This window comes from Mixophyes fleayi, chromosome 11, assembly GCF_038048845.1.
Source record: "Mixophyes fleayi isolate aMixFle1 chromosome 11, aMixFle1.hap1, whole genome shotgun sequence".
NCBI classification, from domain to species: domain Eukaryota; kingdom Metazoa; phylum Chordata; class Amphibia; order Anura; family Limnodynastidae; genus Mixophyes; species Mixophyes fleayi.
Window position 1 is genome coordinate 28361720 of NC_134412.1, and position 18497 is coordinate 28380216.

The 18497-nt window shown below is 39.0% G+C and overlaps 1 protein-coding gene across 1 annotated transcript in view; it reads left to right on the forward strand.

Moving 5' to 3' along the window:
• LOC142107600 (leukocyte antigen CD37-like) overlaps positions 1-18497 on the forward strand; it is a 73520-nt gene that overhangs the window by 46890 nt on the left and 8133 nt on the right. The window contains exons 2-8 of the mRNA XM_075191120.1: positions 2539-2617; positions 4667-4739; positions 8111-8235; positions 12558-12632; positions 13131-13235; positions 14288-14506; positions 15685-15768. Coding sequence (XP_075047221.1) covers positions 2552-2617; positions 4667-4739; positions 8111-8235; positions 12558-12632; positions 13131-13235; positions 14288-14506; positions 15685-15768 — 747 coding nt within the window. The 5' untranslated portion in view covers positions 2539-2551. The remainder of the gene's footprint in view (positions 1-2538; positions 2618-4666; positions 4740-8110; positions 8236-12557; positions 12633-13130; positions 13236-14287; positions 14507-15684; positions 15769-18497) is intronic.

Sequence of the window (18497 nt, forward strand, 5' to 3'; positions counted from 1 at the left end):
ATAAAATAAAAAGTGAGTTTTAGAGTTATAACATTATTAGTCAATACTAAGAATGAAAGTAAATTAATATAGCAAGGGGGCCTGGCCTAAAGGCCATATTATATGATGTAAAGAAAGATATGTGAGTTGGGGAATCATAAAACTGGTCCAAAAATGTTTTGGGTAAGAGAATAGGAAATATTCCTGTTAATTTTGACATATGGTCTAATGAGGTTTTAATTGAGGCTATTATATTGGGAGTTTATTGATAATTTTAAAAAATATGATCCTATGGAGATTGAAAGATACTCTAATTTGTTAAATTATTTATATGTTATTTTAATGCGATCCAAGCCCTGCAGTAGATAGCATGGGCAATGATTAACTGGAAAAACAAATTTGGTGGACAATTTTCCATCATTACTTGGAAACAGTTCTGCATGTCTGACAATTTCGGTCCTAGCAATGTATTAAAAAGAGCTTTCATATAAACTCATGAATATTGCAGGGAATAACGTAGCAGCATGGTGGCTCAGTGGTTAGCACTTCAGCCTCACACCACTAGGGTCATGAGTTCAATTCCCAACCATGGCCTTATCTGTGTGGAGTTTGTATGTTCTCCCCGTGTTTGCGTGGGTTTCCTCCGGGTGCTCCAGTTTCCTCCCACACTCCAAAAACACACAAGTAGCTTAATTGGCTGCTATCAAATTGACCCTAGTCTGTGTCTGTCTGTCTCTGTGTGTGTGTTAGGGAATTTAGAGTGTAAGCTCCAATGGGGCAGGGACTGATGTGAGTGAGTTCTCTGTACAACGTTGCGGAATAAGTGGCGCTATATAAATTGATGATGATGATGATCTACTGTTTAAAGGCTGCCTGTGACCTAATCAGTGCATGGGAATTGTGACCTCCTCGCTATTCTTGTTCCCTTGCCAGTTCCCTACCATGAATTGAAGTGCTATGCTCATCCGTTTGTAAGGGTGAGCTGTGAATGTTACCTGCCATGTATAGTCAGTCACATGAATTAAGGGATGTGTTGGGGATGCATCTGTAAACTATAGGTGGTATCATAGGTGATGTAAATCCTACTGATGGCCCACCTATCACATCTTGACTTCACCCTTTTCCTCCAATGACGATGAACATAAGATATGAAGATATTTAAACTTATTGTATTTATAGATGGTCATGTTGGTTCCTAATGACATCTCACTACACCTCAATGGTCCATGATCATGAGGATCCTCACCCATATAAACATGATGGCAACTAATAATGAAACAATGGTGCAAATACATTTTCCACTGTGGTTGGTACAGCTGTCTGTAGACATTGGGATGCACCACTCTTGTAATTGTGTCATAATGAAATTTATACAACTGCTCTGTACCTGTCTTACACCTGATCCCAACAATTACTATGTATATGCCTGTTTTTTTTTATACTAAACTGTATATTTCTGCATCAATTTATTGGTCACATTGATAAGCTCCACCCACATTCCACTGCAACCTATCGAAAGACACCGACAGTTGCAAAAGTTTGAGAACAATGGCACAGATAGTATTATCAATATTTTGCACGTAGTTTATACGCTTTTTTTGTTCTAACCAACCACATTGCACCAGTGTATTTTTAAAATCAACTAAAGAAGTTTAGGGGCCTATACTATACATTACTTATATTAATATAACTTGTATTATGAGTTGCTGCACAGTTACACCTTTGGACCAAGGGCCTGATTCATAAAGGATCTTAACTTGAGAAACTTCTTATTTCAGTCTCCAGGACAAAACCATGTTACAATGCAAGGGGTGCAAATTAGTATTCTGTTTTGCACATAAGTTAAATACTGACTGTTTTTACATGTAGCACACAAATATAAACTTTAAATTTCAGTGTACAAATAAGCTATCAAGAATTTATGTGCTACATGAAAAAACAGTCAGTATTTAACTTATGTGCAAAACAGAATACTAATTTGCACCCCTTGCATTGTAACATGGTTTTGTCCAGGAGACTGAAATAAGAAGTTTCTCAAGTTAAGATCCTTAATGAATCAGGCCCCAAGTGAGTAAATGACTGCACTGCTGACGTGCATTTTTTAGTGAAACAAGACATTATGGGGGCAATTCAATTGCCGGTGATGTGGCCCACGAACATCGCGCCGCGCATATTGCAATTACGGCTGAAATAATGTTTGGTGCAAGGAAAAATAAGCAGAGATATCTGTCAAATCTCCACCGTGAAGTGTCTCACGGACATTCCTGGAGACACTTCGCGGCTAATTGAATTCCTCCCTATGTCATTGTATAATTTAATTGCAATAGTCTCTATCCTAGAGGCATTGTTATAATATAGCCAGCAACCAATGGGGGTGTAGATGTTACTGACCTATAACATCAACACAGCTAATAACAGTTACTGGTTACCCAGACCAGCCTTGTAACTTATCTAACTTATCTATTGTCCCCAGACAGACTGACAAGCGTTTGATATTGTGGAACATTATACATGTAATTAACTGTATACATCTTCTGTTTTTGTGTCACCGCTGTGCAGGAAGAGAGACAAGATGGCTATGAAAGGCTGCCTGAGCATAACAAAATATTTCCTGTTTGTCTTCAACCTTTTCTTCTTTGTAAGTACAGTGTGGATTTTTGTTTTTTGTTTTTTTTTTATTTTCTCTATAACGTTTTTATTTCTGTGGTTATGCCAGTGTTGTGGCTTGTGGTGACCGCTACAGCATTACAATTTGTTGTGTGTTATGTCATTGTAATTTTATACGTACGTCTATCAAGAAACAGTAGTTAAGATAATAATTATTATTGTAGAAAATCATGCAAGTGGATGGGATAGTGTCCTAAAACCCCCTGTGGGTGGGTTTTAGGACACTCTTGTTTTTTACCATCAGAAAACTATAAGCATTTTTTTCCACACAATGGGCTGCTGTTAAAATATTATAAATCGAGAACAAACTGTATTCAACTAAAATGCTCCTGCATGTTTCCTTTCAATCGTTCCTCCGCGATTGTTTGCCAACATTTTCAGAACATGTTTTATAAATGAATAAAGTCCACAAAATTACAAATTTCTCAGAAACTATATTAACTGCTTGAAGAAACTTGGATAGTTTTCTGAATGTGCTACACCGATATCGAAACCTCTGTGTCTGGGTAACCTGACGGTCTTGCAGTATACTAAGCATGACCTCCTTTGACTAAAATATAAACCATATTAATGCTTCATTTTATTGAACTTTATAACACTCGACTTACATTTGACCTATTTTAGAGATTTATTTTTCTTTCACTTCTAAAAACGATGTCCTTTTTTTGTTATAGCACCACAGTGATAACATAATGTGCTGTAATTGTTGATGGGGTACGTGTAATGTCGACTTTACAGCATTGGTATTTTTAAAGGGAAATTTTTTCCAATAATTGTTTGTTTTTTTTTTCTATTCTTTTAAGCAGTTAACATTATTACACTTTCTTACTTTTTATAGTGTGTTGCATTGCTTCTTATGCTGTAGGTCCTGACCCAAAAAATTGGTTATATGCTGTTTTGGATGGGTCCTGATTTATTTTTATTTTTTTTTTATTTGAATCAGTTTTGTACCAATAAAATGAGATAATGTATTGTTAATTTGTACTGCCTTATTTCCTAACAGTTATAGTTTAATCAAAGCAAAATGTTAACCGACTATATAAAAAAAATGTGTTTGTTTAACAAGAGTACATGGTATTGGCAATTGTTTGTGAAATGTATTGTGTAATCAGGCTGGAGTCTACAAGTAAAGCAGAACGTTGTCCTCTGACCCAGTAACATCTGGTCCACATTGCAGTAATCCTCAATTTGGGACATTGATCGGTATATATATTAGATGGAGAGAAGCCCTATCAAAATACACGGATTGTGGCAATACATATACCGTCACTATCGCCAACATGGCGAGAACAGAAGATATTAGAAGAAAATACTGTTTAAATAAAACAATTTTTCGAGTCAAAATCCCTGCAAAATAGTTATTTTTTAAAAAATATATATATTTTCTTAACATTTTGATTGTTGAACCGGCAGACATGTGCGGATGCCCCAAGGCTCCACTGACCCACTGACATTTTCTTTCATGTTGATATAAAACCAGTCTTATCACCACTTTTTAGTTAATAGTCTGCGTAAGAGACCCTAGGCCAGGCCTGTCCAACCTGCGGCCCTCCAGGTGTTGTGAAACTACAAGCCCCAGCATGCTTTGCCAGTAGACAACCAGTTGATAGCTGGAAGGGCATGCTGGGACTTGTAGTTTCACAACACCTGTAGGGCCGCAGGTTGGACAGGCCTGTCCTAGGCCATCTCGCACACTGGGCTACACTATCAGCAAACAGTTGAACTCGTATGTATTTAATCAAAATATGGTTTTACATTTTCATTGAAAACTCATTTGTGGTTCTCCAACTTGACACCCAAGCTGGAAAATCTTAGCAATATTTTATGTGTTGAGTATTGATATTTATGTCACCTAGAAATATGTGGTTGTTCTTTGCTATATTTGTCTACTCCGTTGCCAACTGATATTTCATCATTGTTTCTTTTGTTTCAGTCTGTTACATATATTGCAATAGTCACTGACTATTGCACTGTGTATAAGCTTTGTTAACTATTTATCACCTTGCTGTGTTCCTGGCAGATTCTGGGAGGTTTGTTGCTGTGTTTTGGACTATGGATCCTATTTGACAGGAGCAGTTTTGCCGCTATGATCGGTGAGTGATGTAATTTCTGGGGAGACACTGTTGCTTGTCTGCCACAACGTTTCATTCATATCCACTAACAGTAAGGGTAGGTACACACTGGAGAATTTACAGACCAATCTGTTATCTACAACGATTGTACTTACGGTTGAAGGTCCGACTGATTGGACGATTCATGCATACACACTGACAAGATTTACCTTCAGATCTGTGCTCTTCATCTGGTCCTGTAGTCTTTTAGAGAATGACAGCACAATATTCATTCATTCATTCATTCACTCATTCCTGTCACATTGATTAAATCTGCCTTGTTATAGCTATCCACGTGTCCTTACGAATTTCATTAGCTTCTGTGACTCTGAAACAAAATATTCAAATTGAACAAACAAAGTATTCCATATATAGCACTCTCTACATTTAGTCACCAGGACATGTCCATTGCCGGCATTAGCTGAAAAGACCATAGGGGTATATTTACTAAACTGCGGGTTTGAAAAAGTGGGGATGTTGATTATAGCAACCAATCAGATTCTAGCTTTCATTTATTTAATACTTTCTATAAAATGACAGCTAGAATCTGATTGGTTGCTATAGGCAACATCCCCACTTTTTCAAACCCGCAGCTTAGTAAATCTAGCCCTATGTCTGTAAACTCCATGGAGATCGTGGTCGTGAGTGCACTACATGATCGGAAGTTGATTGGAACGTGATTATTAATCAGTATGACCAACCAAATGAAACAACAATCAGCGCTTTGGAACTATAGTTGTTCTTCGTGTAAGTATATACACTAACGCCATATATGGCCGAGCGGTCGTTTATCGGGTGATTGGCCCAATAATCAGCTGAAAAACCTCCAGTGTGTACCCAGCCTAAGTGAGCTTTTGGCTTCACAGTGCTATCATTAGAACACAGAATGTTAGACCTTGAAAAATACAGTTATTTCACATTATCTTATCAACCGAGAGTTTTTATCCTGGGTCATCGGCTATGTAGACGTCTTATCATCCAAAGATAACATAAGCGCCTATCTTTATATGATCGGCATATGTTCTAAGAATGCTCAGGGGATATCATGCGAAAAGCCAGTGCCTTTATTCATTCAAAATACAAATTATACCGCTTTCATACTGCCGCCCCGGCAATATCCCGGTTTTTGCCGGGGCTCGGAGCGTCCCAGCTCAGAAACACCATTCATACTGCACCTCGGACCCGGGAATTTCCCGGGTTGACCCCATTCATACTGCACAAGTCTGTGCCCTGGCAATTTGTGGGAGTCATCACCAGAGCAGTTTTCATTGGCTGAAAAATGGTGATGTCATTGAAAGGTAGACAATTGGATTAATAGAATAGACAATAGAATTGGCAGACAGCCAATCAGCTTGTTTTCTGTGCAACCCGGGTTGAATGGGGTATTATTCACTAATATCAATCAGTTATTTTTTTTAGACTTGCACATATTAATGCAAAACCAATCTAAAGCGCAAAGACTTATGTCATATATTTAAAATATGTTAGACAAAGTGTAAAATAAAATAGAAGATATTATCTCTTAAGCTGTTATGAATATATGCAATGTAACATAGGCATTGTTAACTCCATGATGAGGCAGTTAATAACACCTATGCTATATATAATAATGTAAAAATGGTGCAGTCAAAAAAAGCCACGTCAGGACATGACCACATAATTACATTAAAAGAAGTCCAATGTCACATTTTTTTCGCTAATCAATTTAAAGAACGGGGGAAGACTAGGGGTCAGTGTGGGAAAGGATAGGGGTACATATTAGGCATTTTGCCACAAATTTTGGAAAAAAAATCATTAGTCCCAAGCATTCAAGAACATAGACCTCACACATGCAAGACAAAAGTGAGATTCAAGCGTCTTTCATTGGTTCTGTTTTTGCTTCTAATATATGTAAAAGTTCCTTTAAATAATATCTGCGTAAATGTAATTGTCATTGCTTCAGTAGATAGTAGGAAAACCTGTGTGTTATAACGAAATAACACACCTACTACTGTCAATTATTGATGATATTAGAAATCATGTTGAATTACCTGTATAAAAAAGCACTGAGTTGTACTTTTCTATGGTTGTGGAAATACTCTGTGGACCTGAGTCATTAAGGAGAGCAAAGCATAAAAAAAGGAGTAACTTTGCCCCTGGGCAAAACCATGTTGCATTGGAGGGGGAGGTAAATTTAAAATGTGGGGACAGATTTATAGTTGGGGTAGGACATGTCCTAGATCTACTTTAAATTTCAGTGTACAAATAAATTTACCAAGTATTTGTGTGCTACATGACAAAAAAGCCATACTTTTTTATGTGCAAAATAATAAACTAATTTGCATTGTAACATGGTTTGTCCGGGATCAAACCTACTCTGTTTTTTGCCTTACTTTCCTTAATGTCTCAGGCCCTGTGACTTCTAATATCCTCGTACAGTAGGGGGTGTATTATCCCATACAGTATATGTCGTATAGTAAGTAGCATTATGTTCCAGCCTGATTACAGTATACGCAGGGTACATTTAGCTGCCCCATTTTCCAGTGATGAAGTGTAAAGTTTCTTGTCCAACCATGGTGAATCTGTTTAATAAGACCAGGGGCGCACGCAGGGGGGTTTCTGGTTCTCCAGAAACCCCTCCCCTCTGCGAAGAACAGTGCCCCTACATTGCGGCACTGTACTATACAGCAGCCACAGCGCTGTCAAAGAAGCGTCCGCGGCGGTGCTGTAAGTACAATACAGCACCGCCGCAGATGCTTCTTTGACAGCGCCGCGGCTGCTGTTCAGTGCAGTGCCGCCGAAATGGAGCTGCTGCGCAGCTCTTTATGTTTTATTAACATTAAAAATCCTGCGTGTGCCCCTGAAGACAGATTCAAAATGCGTTGGGGGACATTTTTGGGAACAGTGGGGATTCACAGGACGACCTTTACTATTATACTAGACTCCGGAAGGTGAGTAAAACATAAAAAAAATATGTAATCGCTCCCCTTTAAAGTGCATGGCTTAGCCCTAGCAAAATAAGTTTAGAATTAATTATATTCATGTACGTTCAATCTAGCAAGCAACTTCATCATTATAACACCTGGCAGCTACAATATTTCCATACAGTAATGTACATTACACACACTGTTAAAAATTAGGTCATGTAAGGGAAGCGACTCAGACTGCAAAATACAACTCAATTAAAAATTTAGCCTTTCAAAAGTAGAGCTGTAGAGAACGACGAGAGGGAGTTATAGACCCTGCTGCAACTTGCAGAAGTGTGATGGTCCCTTCGGGCTAGGGCTGACATATTCAGAAAGCAGAATGATTCAGCACTTGATATTTATGTAACCTGTTCCATATCCCTCACACCCCTTCGTTTCTTCCCTTAGGGTCGTCTACGCCCACCTTGAAGGTTTGGTCCTATGTCTTCTCAGGAGTTGGGATCCTTACAATGTTATTGGGGTTTCTAGGCTGCCTCGGATCGCTAAAAGAAGTCAAATGTCTCCTGGGATTTGTAAGCACATTTCTGTTGTTTTCCCTAATCAGTACTGATAATTCCTGTGTTTTATGCCATAATAATTAAATATTTCTATGAAGAGTGTACCTAAAAACCTAACCCCCCTGGATTAGTGTGCTGGACAAAAAGTAGCCACAAACCCCCCAATGTAGGTCAGTATACAGTAAAAATCTTACACAAATGAAACATAGTTTTATCCAGTGGGCAAACGTATTAAAGGGGATTTAGAAATGATTGCCCTGAGTGTAGTCCTGGTGCTCCCATTTCTGGTCGGGTTTGCAGGAATTGGTTATGGGCAGCTCGGTGTCTTAGTGGTTAGCACATCTGCCTCACAGGACTGGGGTCATGAGTTCGATTCCCGACCATGGCCTTATCTGTGTGGAGTTTGTATGTTCTCCCCGTGTTTGCGTGGGTTTCCTCCTACACTCCAAAAACATACTAGTAAGATAATTGCCTGTTATTAAATTGACCTTAGTTTCTCTCAGTCTGTGTGTGTATGTTAGGGAATTTAGACTGTAAGCTAAGTTGTGTCATAATGCATGTTATTCCTTTATCCTATTGTTTAAATTTGCACTTGATCTGTTGTTGGTTTTTCCTTCCTCCAGTGCTCTCCATACCACTCAGGAGAATATAATGTGATATGGTGCAGTGCTCCTTGTAGCTTCCTGTAGTGGAAACCAGACATTATAGCGCTCCACTGATGTACCCAAACATTTGTGTTGGATTTACACTCCAGGCCGCTCTTAATCCTATTCCACTGGAGTTCATACCGGCCTCCCAAGCAACAAACCAAAAATTTCCGAGTTCCATATTGCTCAGCATACTGCTGTGGTTTTCTAAACCACAGTGCTATGTTCTGACAATTAGATCACCATTAGCCCATCCCAACTGCAAACACATGGATTACTACTGTATTAAAGCTCCCTGTCTGCTGGCAATTGATGACCCTACCTCAGTAGAGTTCACGTTCAGCCTCTCAAGAAACCAAACCATATTTTTAAGCAACTGAAGTTCAAATTTCAGGATATAATTTATTCAATAGCTATTTTTCTTAGCAAGATAAGTGCTATGTTTTTTTCCAAACAATTTACATATGTCAATAACTATTAGCACTACTATTTATGTAACTTATTGCGGTAAGTTGGTTATTTACTATACACGGTAGAGACCAAGAGATATATTTACTAAACTGCGGGTTTGAAAAGGTGAGATGTTGCTTATAGCAACCAATCAGATGCTAGCTGTCATTTTGTAGAATGTACTAAACAAATGAAAGCTAGAATCTGATTGGTTGCTATAGGCAACATCTCCACTTTTTCAATCCCGCAGTTTAGTAAATATACCCCCAAAACTAATTCCACAAGGTAGTATCTGCATGACATGGAAATTGGAATAAGGGGCTCAAAGCCACCATACAGATCAAATAAGTACTACTGTTCAGTGGGTTGAAATATAAAAGTTTCAGGGACTAAATCTACCAGGGGCAGACAGAACTTTAAATATTGTACTAATAAAACCAGGGACAATTGGCAGCAGTGCATAAAATGCATTTAGTGACGTTCTTTAGCATCTGCTCTCAATCCAGTTCTAGGTATGGTGTTCATTTGACTGCCACAGTAAGATATGGAGGCCATCTGGGTAGGTCAGTCTCTAAGTCATATTGGATGTAAGCTCCAAAACTCTGCAGTTTCTTCAGAGGAAAAGTGTCGGAGCCAGAGAACTTGTGTTAGGTCATCTGGAATTGGTTAAGAATTGTAAACTGAGATCCATTGTGTCTTGGGATTAGCTTTGTAACCACTTAAATCAAACCTGAACCATGTAAAATGAAATCTGTAGACCTATAATTTTTGAATAGTAGGAGAATTTCAAGCGGTTTAATGCAAAATTCATGGGAATATTTTATATTTCGGAAAGAAATTGAAGAGATGTCTCCTACCTTTTTCCTCCCCCTGGCTTAAGACTTCTGGGGGTAAATGTATTAAACTGCGGTTTTTGTAAGTCGCCGATATTCTGCGACTTTGTAGGGCAAATTTAAAACGGCAATGTCTTTATAGGCAAAACTTGTATTATAGTTGCCATTGGTTTACACTTGGCAGAGTTGCAATCCATCAAGACATTTCACAGTCATTTAAAATTGAATTGTTAATCTGTCAGTGAGAAAATAATTTAGAGGACGGTAAGGGCTTATTATCATTCATACATATCTATAACAGTCAGTAAATGGTTTTGTGACACTGTAGGCTTGTGAGCAAGATATCTGTGAATAGTGATTTTCTCTGAACCAGTTTGATATTCGACGGCCACAGACATGTTCGCGGTATCTGATCCGAATTTGTGATTCAGAAATAGCGGCTCACCTTCCAAGTTCACGTTTGCGTTCACTGTACAATTAATGTTAGTTATTTTTAAACACATATTTAATATTAATTAAAAAACAAATTAAAACTGTTCAAAGTTTTCCATTCACAGTTAAATAACGGCAAAATATATAAAATTTAGCTTGAATGTGTTGGAGACGGTTTGCATGGCTCAAATATGTTTGAACCTGTTCTAATTTTTAATCAACCTAAAATTTGAGCAATTCACACAAACGTTTGAATTTTAGAACCGATTTGTCAAAGTAGTTTGAGACTGAGTATGTGGCTGCTTCGCGCATCTCTGTGATGACTCCCCTCTTAGCGTTACTACTTTGCTGTGATTCATTTCAGTATACCATAATAACATGTTACTTTCAAATGCTATTTTGCAATACATTTTTTAGAAAACTATCAGAAAACAAACAGTGTTTGGGAGCACACGGGATGCGTATGTCTGTTTGTATACCAGTTGCAGTTGACTGATTAACGGATGCATCAGTAATGAAATAGAGAAGTGAAAAAGTTCTTTTCTGTCCCAGTAACACTATTCAGATGTGGCAGACGAGGAAAACCCTAGTGGTTTATAAGGAAACTCCAGAAGCTGGGGGAATCTTTACTACATCACTTGTCTTCTTTAGCCAAAGTATTCTTTAATGGAAAATGGCTCTTTTTCGATTGGACGAGTCCCAGCACTTCTAAAGGTGTTTTAAAGTAGTTATACAAACTTTCTCTCTTAGGGCCTGACCCAGGTCCGGACACAAGTTGCGTTTTATGAAAGACCACGGAACTTGTGCGCAGTTATGACCGCATTCAAATGTATTTTAAGATACGTTTTGATTTGAACGAAGTATGTTCTGCCTAAACGTTACTTACTGTATGAGATACACACAACAGACTGTAGACTATGCACAAGCATCTGTGCAGTATAAGGCCATATAAGAATGCATTACAAATTGATATTCTATAGTTGGGGTAGGACATGTCCTAGTACAACTTTTAAATTCAGTGTACAAATAAAGCTATCAAGTATTTGTGTGCTAGATGAAAAAACAGCCAGTATTTATCTTGTGTACAAAATAATAAACCAGTTTGCACCCCTTGCATTGTAACATGGTTTCATCCAGGAGAAAACTTACTCCTTTTTTTGCCTTACTTTCCTTAATGAATCAGCTCCCCAATGTCTATCTTTTACTTGCAGTTTGTGCACGGAAAGAAATCATACCTTTCATTGTTAGTTTCAAGAAGTCTGAGGGGCTATGGAGTGGCTCAATGGTTAAGTGGTCTGACTGCAAAGCAGCTATATGTCTGTTTACACAAGGTCTCTCTTCACAGATATACACCCGTTCTTATATTCTGTAATACTTCAATTCTGCTCCTTAATACAATCAACCTTAGGCATGGTCACCATATGCAAATGAAACTCCCCACTGGCCCACTGTTCCCAAAAAAAAATAAAAATAAAGAAATGTTGTTTTGTTTTTTTTATTAATGTTGCACAACAAGCGTCTACCAACAGACCATTCTTAACAACCCATAAAATTGTAGGATAAATGTTAAATGATGTGATAGATCCATGAACTGTTTTTTATTTTAAGTCATCGTTTACAGGAAAATAAAAAAATATATTCATATATAACTTTTCAAACATTGCAGGTCCCCCACATATGATATCTATCATGAGGACGAATGTTCCTGGCAGTGATGCTGAAATATAGGGATATATTTAGCAACCAATCAGATTCTAGCTGTCATTTTGTAGAATGCACTAAATAAATGATAACTAGAATCTGATTGGTTGCTATAGGCAACATCTCCCCTGTTTCAAACCCGTAGTTTTATAAATATACCCCATGGAGTGTATACCTATGTGTCATTGTGTGTCGGTATTGGTTTTTTTTGTTCAGAAAAGCTATGTTCCAGTTGTAATGTTAATTACTACTTTTTTTTTATCTACCTTTTTAGTATTTTGCATTCCTTCTTCTGTTGTTTGCAACTCAGATTACTGTGGGAGTGCTGGCATATACACAGAGAAATACTGTAAGTGCTGACATATGTATATATGATATGCTATATGAGATATCTTCTACACACTTTGCATTGTTACAAACTGGATGCACCCAGTTTGGTGACACTAACCGTGTTGTGCTGTGTTATATATAATATGCTATATAACTCATTAAAATTCAGGTCCCAATACGTACATGCATTAGTTTAAGGTAGCATTAAGCTTGTAGCTCAGGCTTGGCTAACCTGGGGCACTCCAGGTGTTTGTGAAACTACAAGTCCCAGCATGCTTTGCCAATATATAGCAGCTTATTGCTGGAAGGGTATGCTGGGACTTGTAGTTTCACAACACCTGTTCTAGCTGCTTCTAGTAGACAATGTTTTCTTAAAAATACAGATAAAAAAATGCACAATTTATTTCATATATGTTTTTCAGCTCAGTAATAGATAGCATTTATTATATAATTTCTGTCATATTCTGGCTTTGATTGTTATTTAATGGTCACAGTTAATTTGGTTGTTTCTCTCCAGTTGAAAAACACAATGGGGGAATTTGTGAAAGACATCATAAAGAACTATGGAATCCATAAAAACCAAACAGATATGGAAGAAAATTGGGATTTTACACAAGAACAGGTACTGAATGGAAATTATAAGTTACACTTGTGTTTTGCCAAATGCATCAGGTGACTGCTTAACCACCCACCCATCTGTCAGTCTTTTTGCACTTAAATAAACACAAGTCCCTTCCTCTGGTATGACATCACCCATTATTGAAGTTATGTTCCATAGTGGAATGCATCATTCAATCGGTAGTGCAAAAAACATAGAAATGTGCATACACTATATAATACATGACCAAAATTTTGTATTGGGGATAAACACTGTTTAGGCTCTAAAATATAGTAATTTTGTCCTTTATATCTTTTCCTGAATTAGTGTAGAATAAACGTTCTTACCCACTGAAGTGACGCTCCTATGCAGTGGCACAATGGGGTTACAAACAATTTTGTCTACCCACCAGAAACATTTACTATGGTTAAGCTGCCACAAAGAGCACCTGTTGTCTACAGTGGAGTTAGCCATTTTGTGTGCTAAACCAATATGCGTGAGAATGCAGTACCAGTTCACTTGCAACCGGTGCCATGCATGGGCAGCACGGTGGCTCGGTGGTTAGCACTTCTGTCTGACAGCGCTGGGGTCATGAGTTCAATTCCCGACCATGGCCTTATCTGTGTGGAGTTTGTATGTTCTCCCTGTGTTTGCGTGGGTTTCCTCCGGGTGCTCCGGTTCCCTCCCACACTACAAAAACATACTACTAGGTTAATTGGCTGCTATCAAAATTGACCCTAGTCTCTATCTCTCTCTGTGTATGTTAGGGAATTTAGACTGTAAGCTCCAATGGGGCAGGGACTGATGTGAATGAGTTCTCTGTACAGCGCTGCGGAATCAGTGGCGCTATATAAACGAATGGTGATGATGATGTTGGGCATGAAGTGCTTCTGTAATGTCATCTTTACTAGTGAATGTATAAGTGGCATTCCCATGAATATTGGTCAAGCCCACAAAATGGCGTCTGCAACCACTGTGTATAAAAAAAAGTGTAAACAATTATTTATTTATTTTTCCAATGGCTCATTTCAAAGTGTCCCTGCTTCAAAATGTACCTCCCGTGTTGTACTTTATAGATCGGGTGCTGTGGCTGGTACGCCCCGGAAGATTGGTTGAAGAATCAAATGATCTATGAAAACTCATCGGTCAAGCTGTACCCCTGCTCCTGCAGGAATCTGTCTGCCTTCTTTCACTATACAAACATCAACGACACCGATAATGTTACAGAAAGTTTCGAGGCCCACGGGGGATTCTGCACGGCTAAAGACGGGGAGAAGTGGCCTGTGTACCAAATAGTAAGTAGCCTTAGTTGGAGACTGCAGAGAGCTGCATAACTTTAATCTTAGGTATACAACATGGGAGAATCACAATAAAGCTTTAGAGTTAAATAAACCCACTATGAAAAGTAACGGAGGTCTCTTGTAGCCATAATATTAAACAATCACTTTATTGCACATTATTTTTATACATAATTTTAAAATGATTTTTACCTCAGATTTTTTTTCTTTATTGGCGTTGTGTGTAGGAAAAACACATTCCAAAATAGTGTCTGTTATTAAGTTGTATCGTTGGGTAGAACCCTGCTCTTATAAACAGTGAATTCTTGCACACAGATGGCAGCCATGACTGGTTCTTGGTGTTGCAATTGGCTCCTCCCACTTTCTTCTCTCTCCCATTATCCTCCACTGATAACAGGCATCCGTTAACAACATAAAGTTATCCTACCTGTAGTGTCAAAGAGAAGTGGTGAAAATATTGGTAGGGATAGGAGCAATTTGCACACACAGGGCCTTATGTAGAGTTGTATACGTCCAAAACAAAGACATTGTACATAGTATGCTGAGGGCGCATCTCAGCCGCTTGCATCTGTAAGTGTAAGAAGTCGTATACACAGGACAGGATGCCTACAGACACAAACGCAAAACTCTTTTGAGGACATGCACAGTAATGTATCATCATTTACGCTACACAGGTTGACTTCTGTTCAACTCTAAATGGGGCCTTCATTTGAAAAGACAAGAACAATGGTGGTGCTTCAGATTTCTATTGGTTCTCCTGCTCATACACCTCTCCAATGCCAAAATAGAGAACGAGAAAGTCTTGCAGGGGCTACACCACAGAAACAGAGGTGGCCCCAGTAAAGTTTTGCAGGGGCTACACCACAGAAACATAGGTGGCCCCAGTAAAGTTTTGCAGGGGCTACACCACAGAAACAGAGGTGGCCCTAGTACAACTCTATCATCATGCAGTTCCCATGGCTTCACTAAGGGGAAGTAGAAGGTCGGGGAAAATTGACCAAATTACTGGGAATGCTGTTTTGAAAAAAATGGAGGGCCTTTAATTGTGTAGGATGTAGTTGGTTTAACAGCCCATGTCATTATGTTTGTAAATAGACAGTAAAATACAATATTGTCTCACTTCTTTGAGCACTATTCGTTCTTAACTGTTTATTTTACATTTATTCTCTTTTTAGGGCTGCATGAACAGCATTCAGAGCTTTATTATAAATAACATCATCTGCATTGTCGGAGTGTGCATAGGTATTGCCTTGTTGGAGGTAGGTACCACATCATTTTGACTGACCAATCAGAATAATACATACTTACCAACTTTACAATGTTGGTATCCGGGAGCCTGCGGGGGAGGTGGGCGTCATGGGGGGGCGGGCCTCCAAAATCCGTGTCATTTTGGACCCGCCCCCATGACGTCATGACGCAAAATGCGTCATTTGACAGAGGGGGCGGGGCCAAACGCCGCGATTCACCAGGAATCGCGGCGTTTGTGACCTAATTCTGCCCACTTCACTAGGAAGTGGGCAGATCCGGGATTTTGCCACACTCGCCCGGGAGTCCGGGAGACTCTCTCAAAATGCGGGAGTCTCCCGGACATTCCGGGAGAGTTGGCAAGTATGGAATAATATGCTAGTAGACATGTAAGTGCACTTATAACATTCACTAGACCAGATATTGGAATGGAGTCTGCTGTCTTCTTGTGATAAAAGACTAATGGCCTCTGAATACTGCAGGAAAGGCAATGGCAAGCCTAAGTGGCTGATTATTCCCTGTCTCAGTATTAACAATGGGTTTAAGTTCCAAAACAGATGGCATCTGCCATTATTGCTCTCCAACCTTATCTCTTGAAAATAGTTTTATTTCTTATTATTGACCAAAAATAAGATTGTAGTTTGGCCGTTTATTAAGGAATTACTGGGCACCTATTTGGTGTCCTTTTCTCTTACACAGTATTGGTAATACTGTAATAATGTACCTCAATTGTTTCTCTTCCATACTATATAGAAGTTTTGCCATGTCCTCCTGAACCTCTTCATTCGTTGCAGAACTACAAAGCCCAACATTCTCTGGTTCTATGGCAGTGGGAGATCCATGGGTTATATCTGGTGGCTGTACTCCTTTTGGACTTACAATGTCCTTACTGTGATTGTACACTTTTTAAAAGAGGATATGTATAAATTGATCTCTATACAGTGCCAGCTGCATAATTATTTGGCCTTAAGCCTCCCTATTCATTTATCATTAATGTAGGCTTTAACCAACATACACTATGGGCCTGATTCATTAAGGAAAGTAAGGCAAAGGAGTAAGTTTTCTCCTGGACAAAACCATGTTACAACGCAAGGGGTGCAAATTATTTATTATCTTGCACATACGATAAATACTGGCTGCTTTTTCATGTAACACACAAATACTCAATAGCTTTATTTGTACACTGAAATTTAAAGTTGATCTAGGACAAACCCTACCCCGACTATAAATCTGCCATCACATTTTAAATCCCCCCCCCCCCCTCCAATGCAATATGGTTTTGTCAAGGTGCAAAGTTACTCTTTTTTTTGCTATCCTTAATAAATCAGGCCCTATATGTTAACATTCACCTTCCTGGTTCGTTGAGGAAGTTGCATGCTGTGTTAGAGATATTTACTGTACAGGGAGGAAGCTTTACTGCTTAATGGCTGCATGACCTGCTGGCATATTTTTTTTTTGCACATTATTTTTACGCATTGTACAGGAAATCAGCACACATCTGCTGTTGTGGGTATTCATTTCCTAGCAGACGTTTCTTGTGTAGCATATTTACATTATCCTGTGAGGCTCTCCCCACCTTCCTTCTCCCACAGCGGCAACGGACGAGAACGAACACTACTAACCGACTTTGTAACTTGCTTCTCAGTTCCTGCAGTTCATGGGCCACATGCTGGCTTTGACGCTAGAGAAAAGACTAATGAGAAGTTCCTCAGATGATATTCTTTTCTTCCCCGTCAGGTTATGTCTTGTGTGATGTTTTTTTGCTGTGTGTGTTCTATGTGTGAAGAAAGTTCTGAGTTCAGCAATAAAATTGCTGCATAGGCATATACAAAGTATATATAGTCTTTTTACCTCTACTTTTCTAAGGGTTGTGTTTTATTTGTCTAAATAGTTTGACTCCAGCTGGAAAGTTAGCATGCTCAATGAAACATTTCATATATTGACCTTTTCTCCCTCTGTTTACTGCTGGTATATCAGCAGGGCCATCTTAACGCATGGGCATGCTGGGCAGTTGCCCGGGGGCCCCACGAGCATAGGGGCCCCATATTCTTGCCAACTTTTCAGTATATTATGCCGGGATAGTTATTCAGAACCTTCAAACCCTCCTTAGTAAATTGTTTAGGTGGATTAATCACCTCAGTATCAACTTTTATCTGTACACGCCATCTTGCTGTTGCTAATTCATATCTTGACGAAAGCCAAGTACACGTAGTAATTGTACTGTATAGTTAGTATGTGTAGAGCCCCAGTGAACTGCTTTGCCCGGAGGCCTATAATGCTGTTAAGACAGTATATCAGTCATGTCAAACATGAGGGTGGATTAGTTCTTTTACATATAGGACCTCATTTAGAGTCGGACGCAAAGTCCGTTTTAGGCGCATCCAATAAAAAAACACTATCACACATGTGCAGCAAGCACCAAATCCGCCTGCATCTTGGACGCAGTTAACATTTACGACAGCTTGCGACTCACTATGAGAGAATGGGAGGAACGCGGAATTTTGAAGGCGTGACCATGTAAATACATCCTAGTCGCAGTGAGGCGCAGACGCAACACACGTCAAAACAGGGCTAAAGCTGTGCGGCAGGAATTAGGTGGCGCAAGCGGTTAGCTAGCTGCAGGAACTGCTCGCAGCTCGATAGGGTATTACGAGTGGGACACGACTGGGGTTGCTTGCCACTCATAATACCCTACCAAGCTGCGGCACACTCCCACTATTACACTTCTTACACAGAGTTTGCG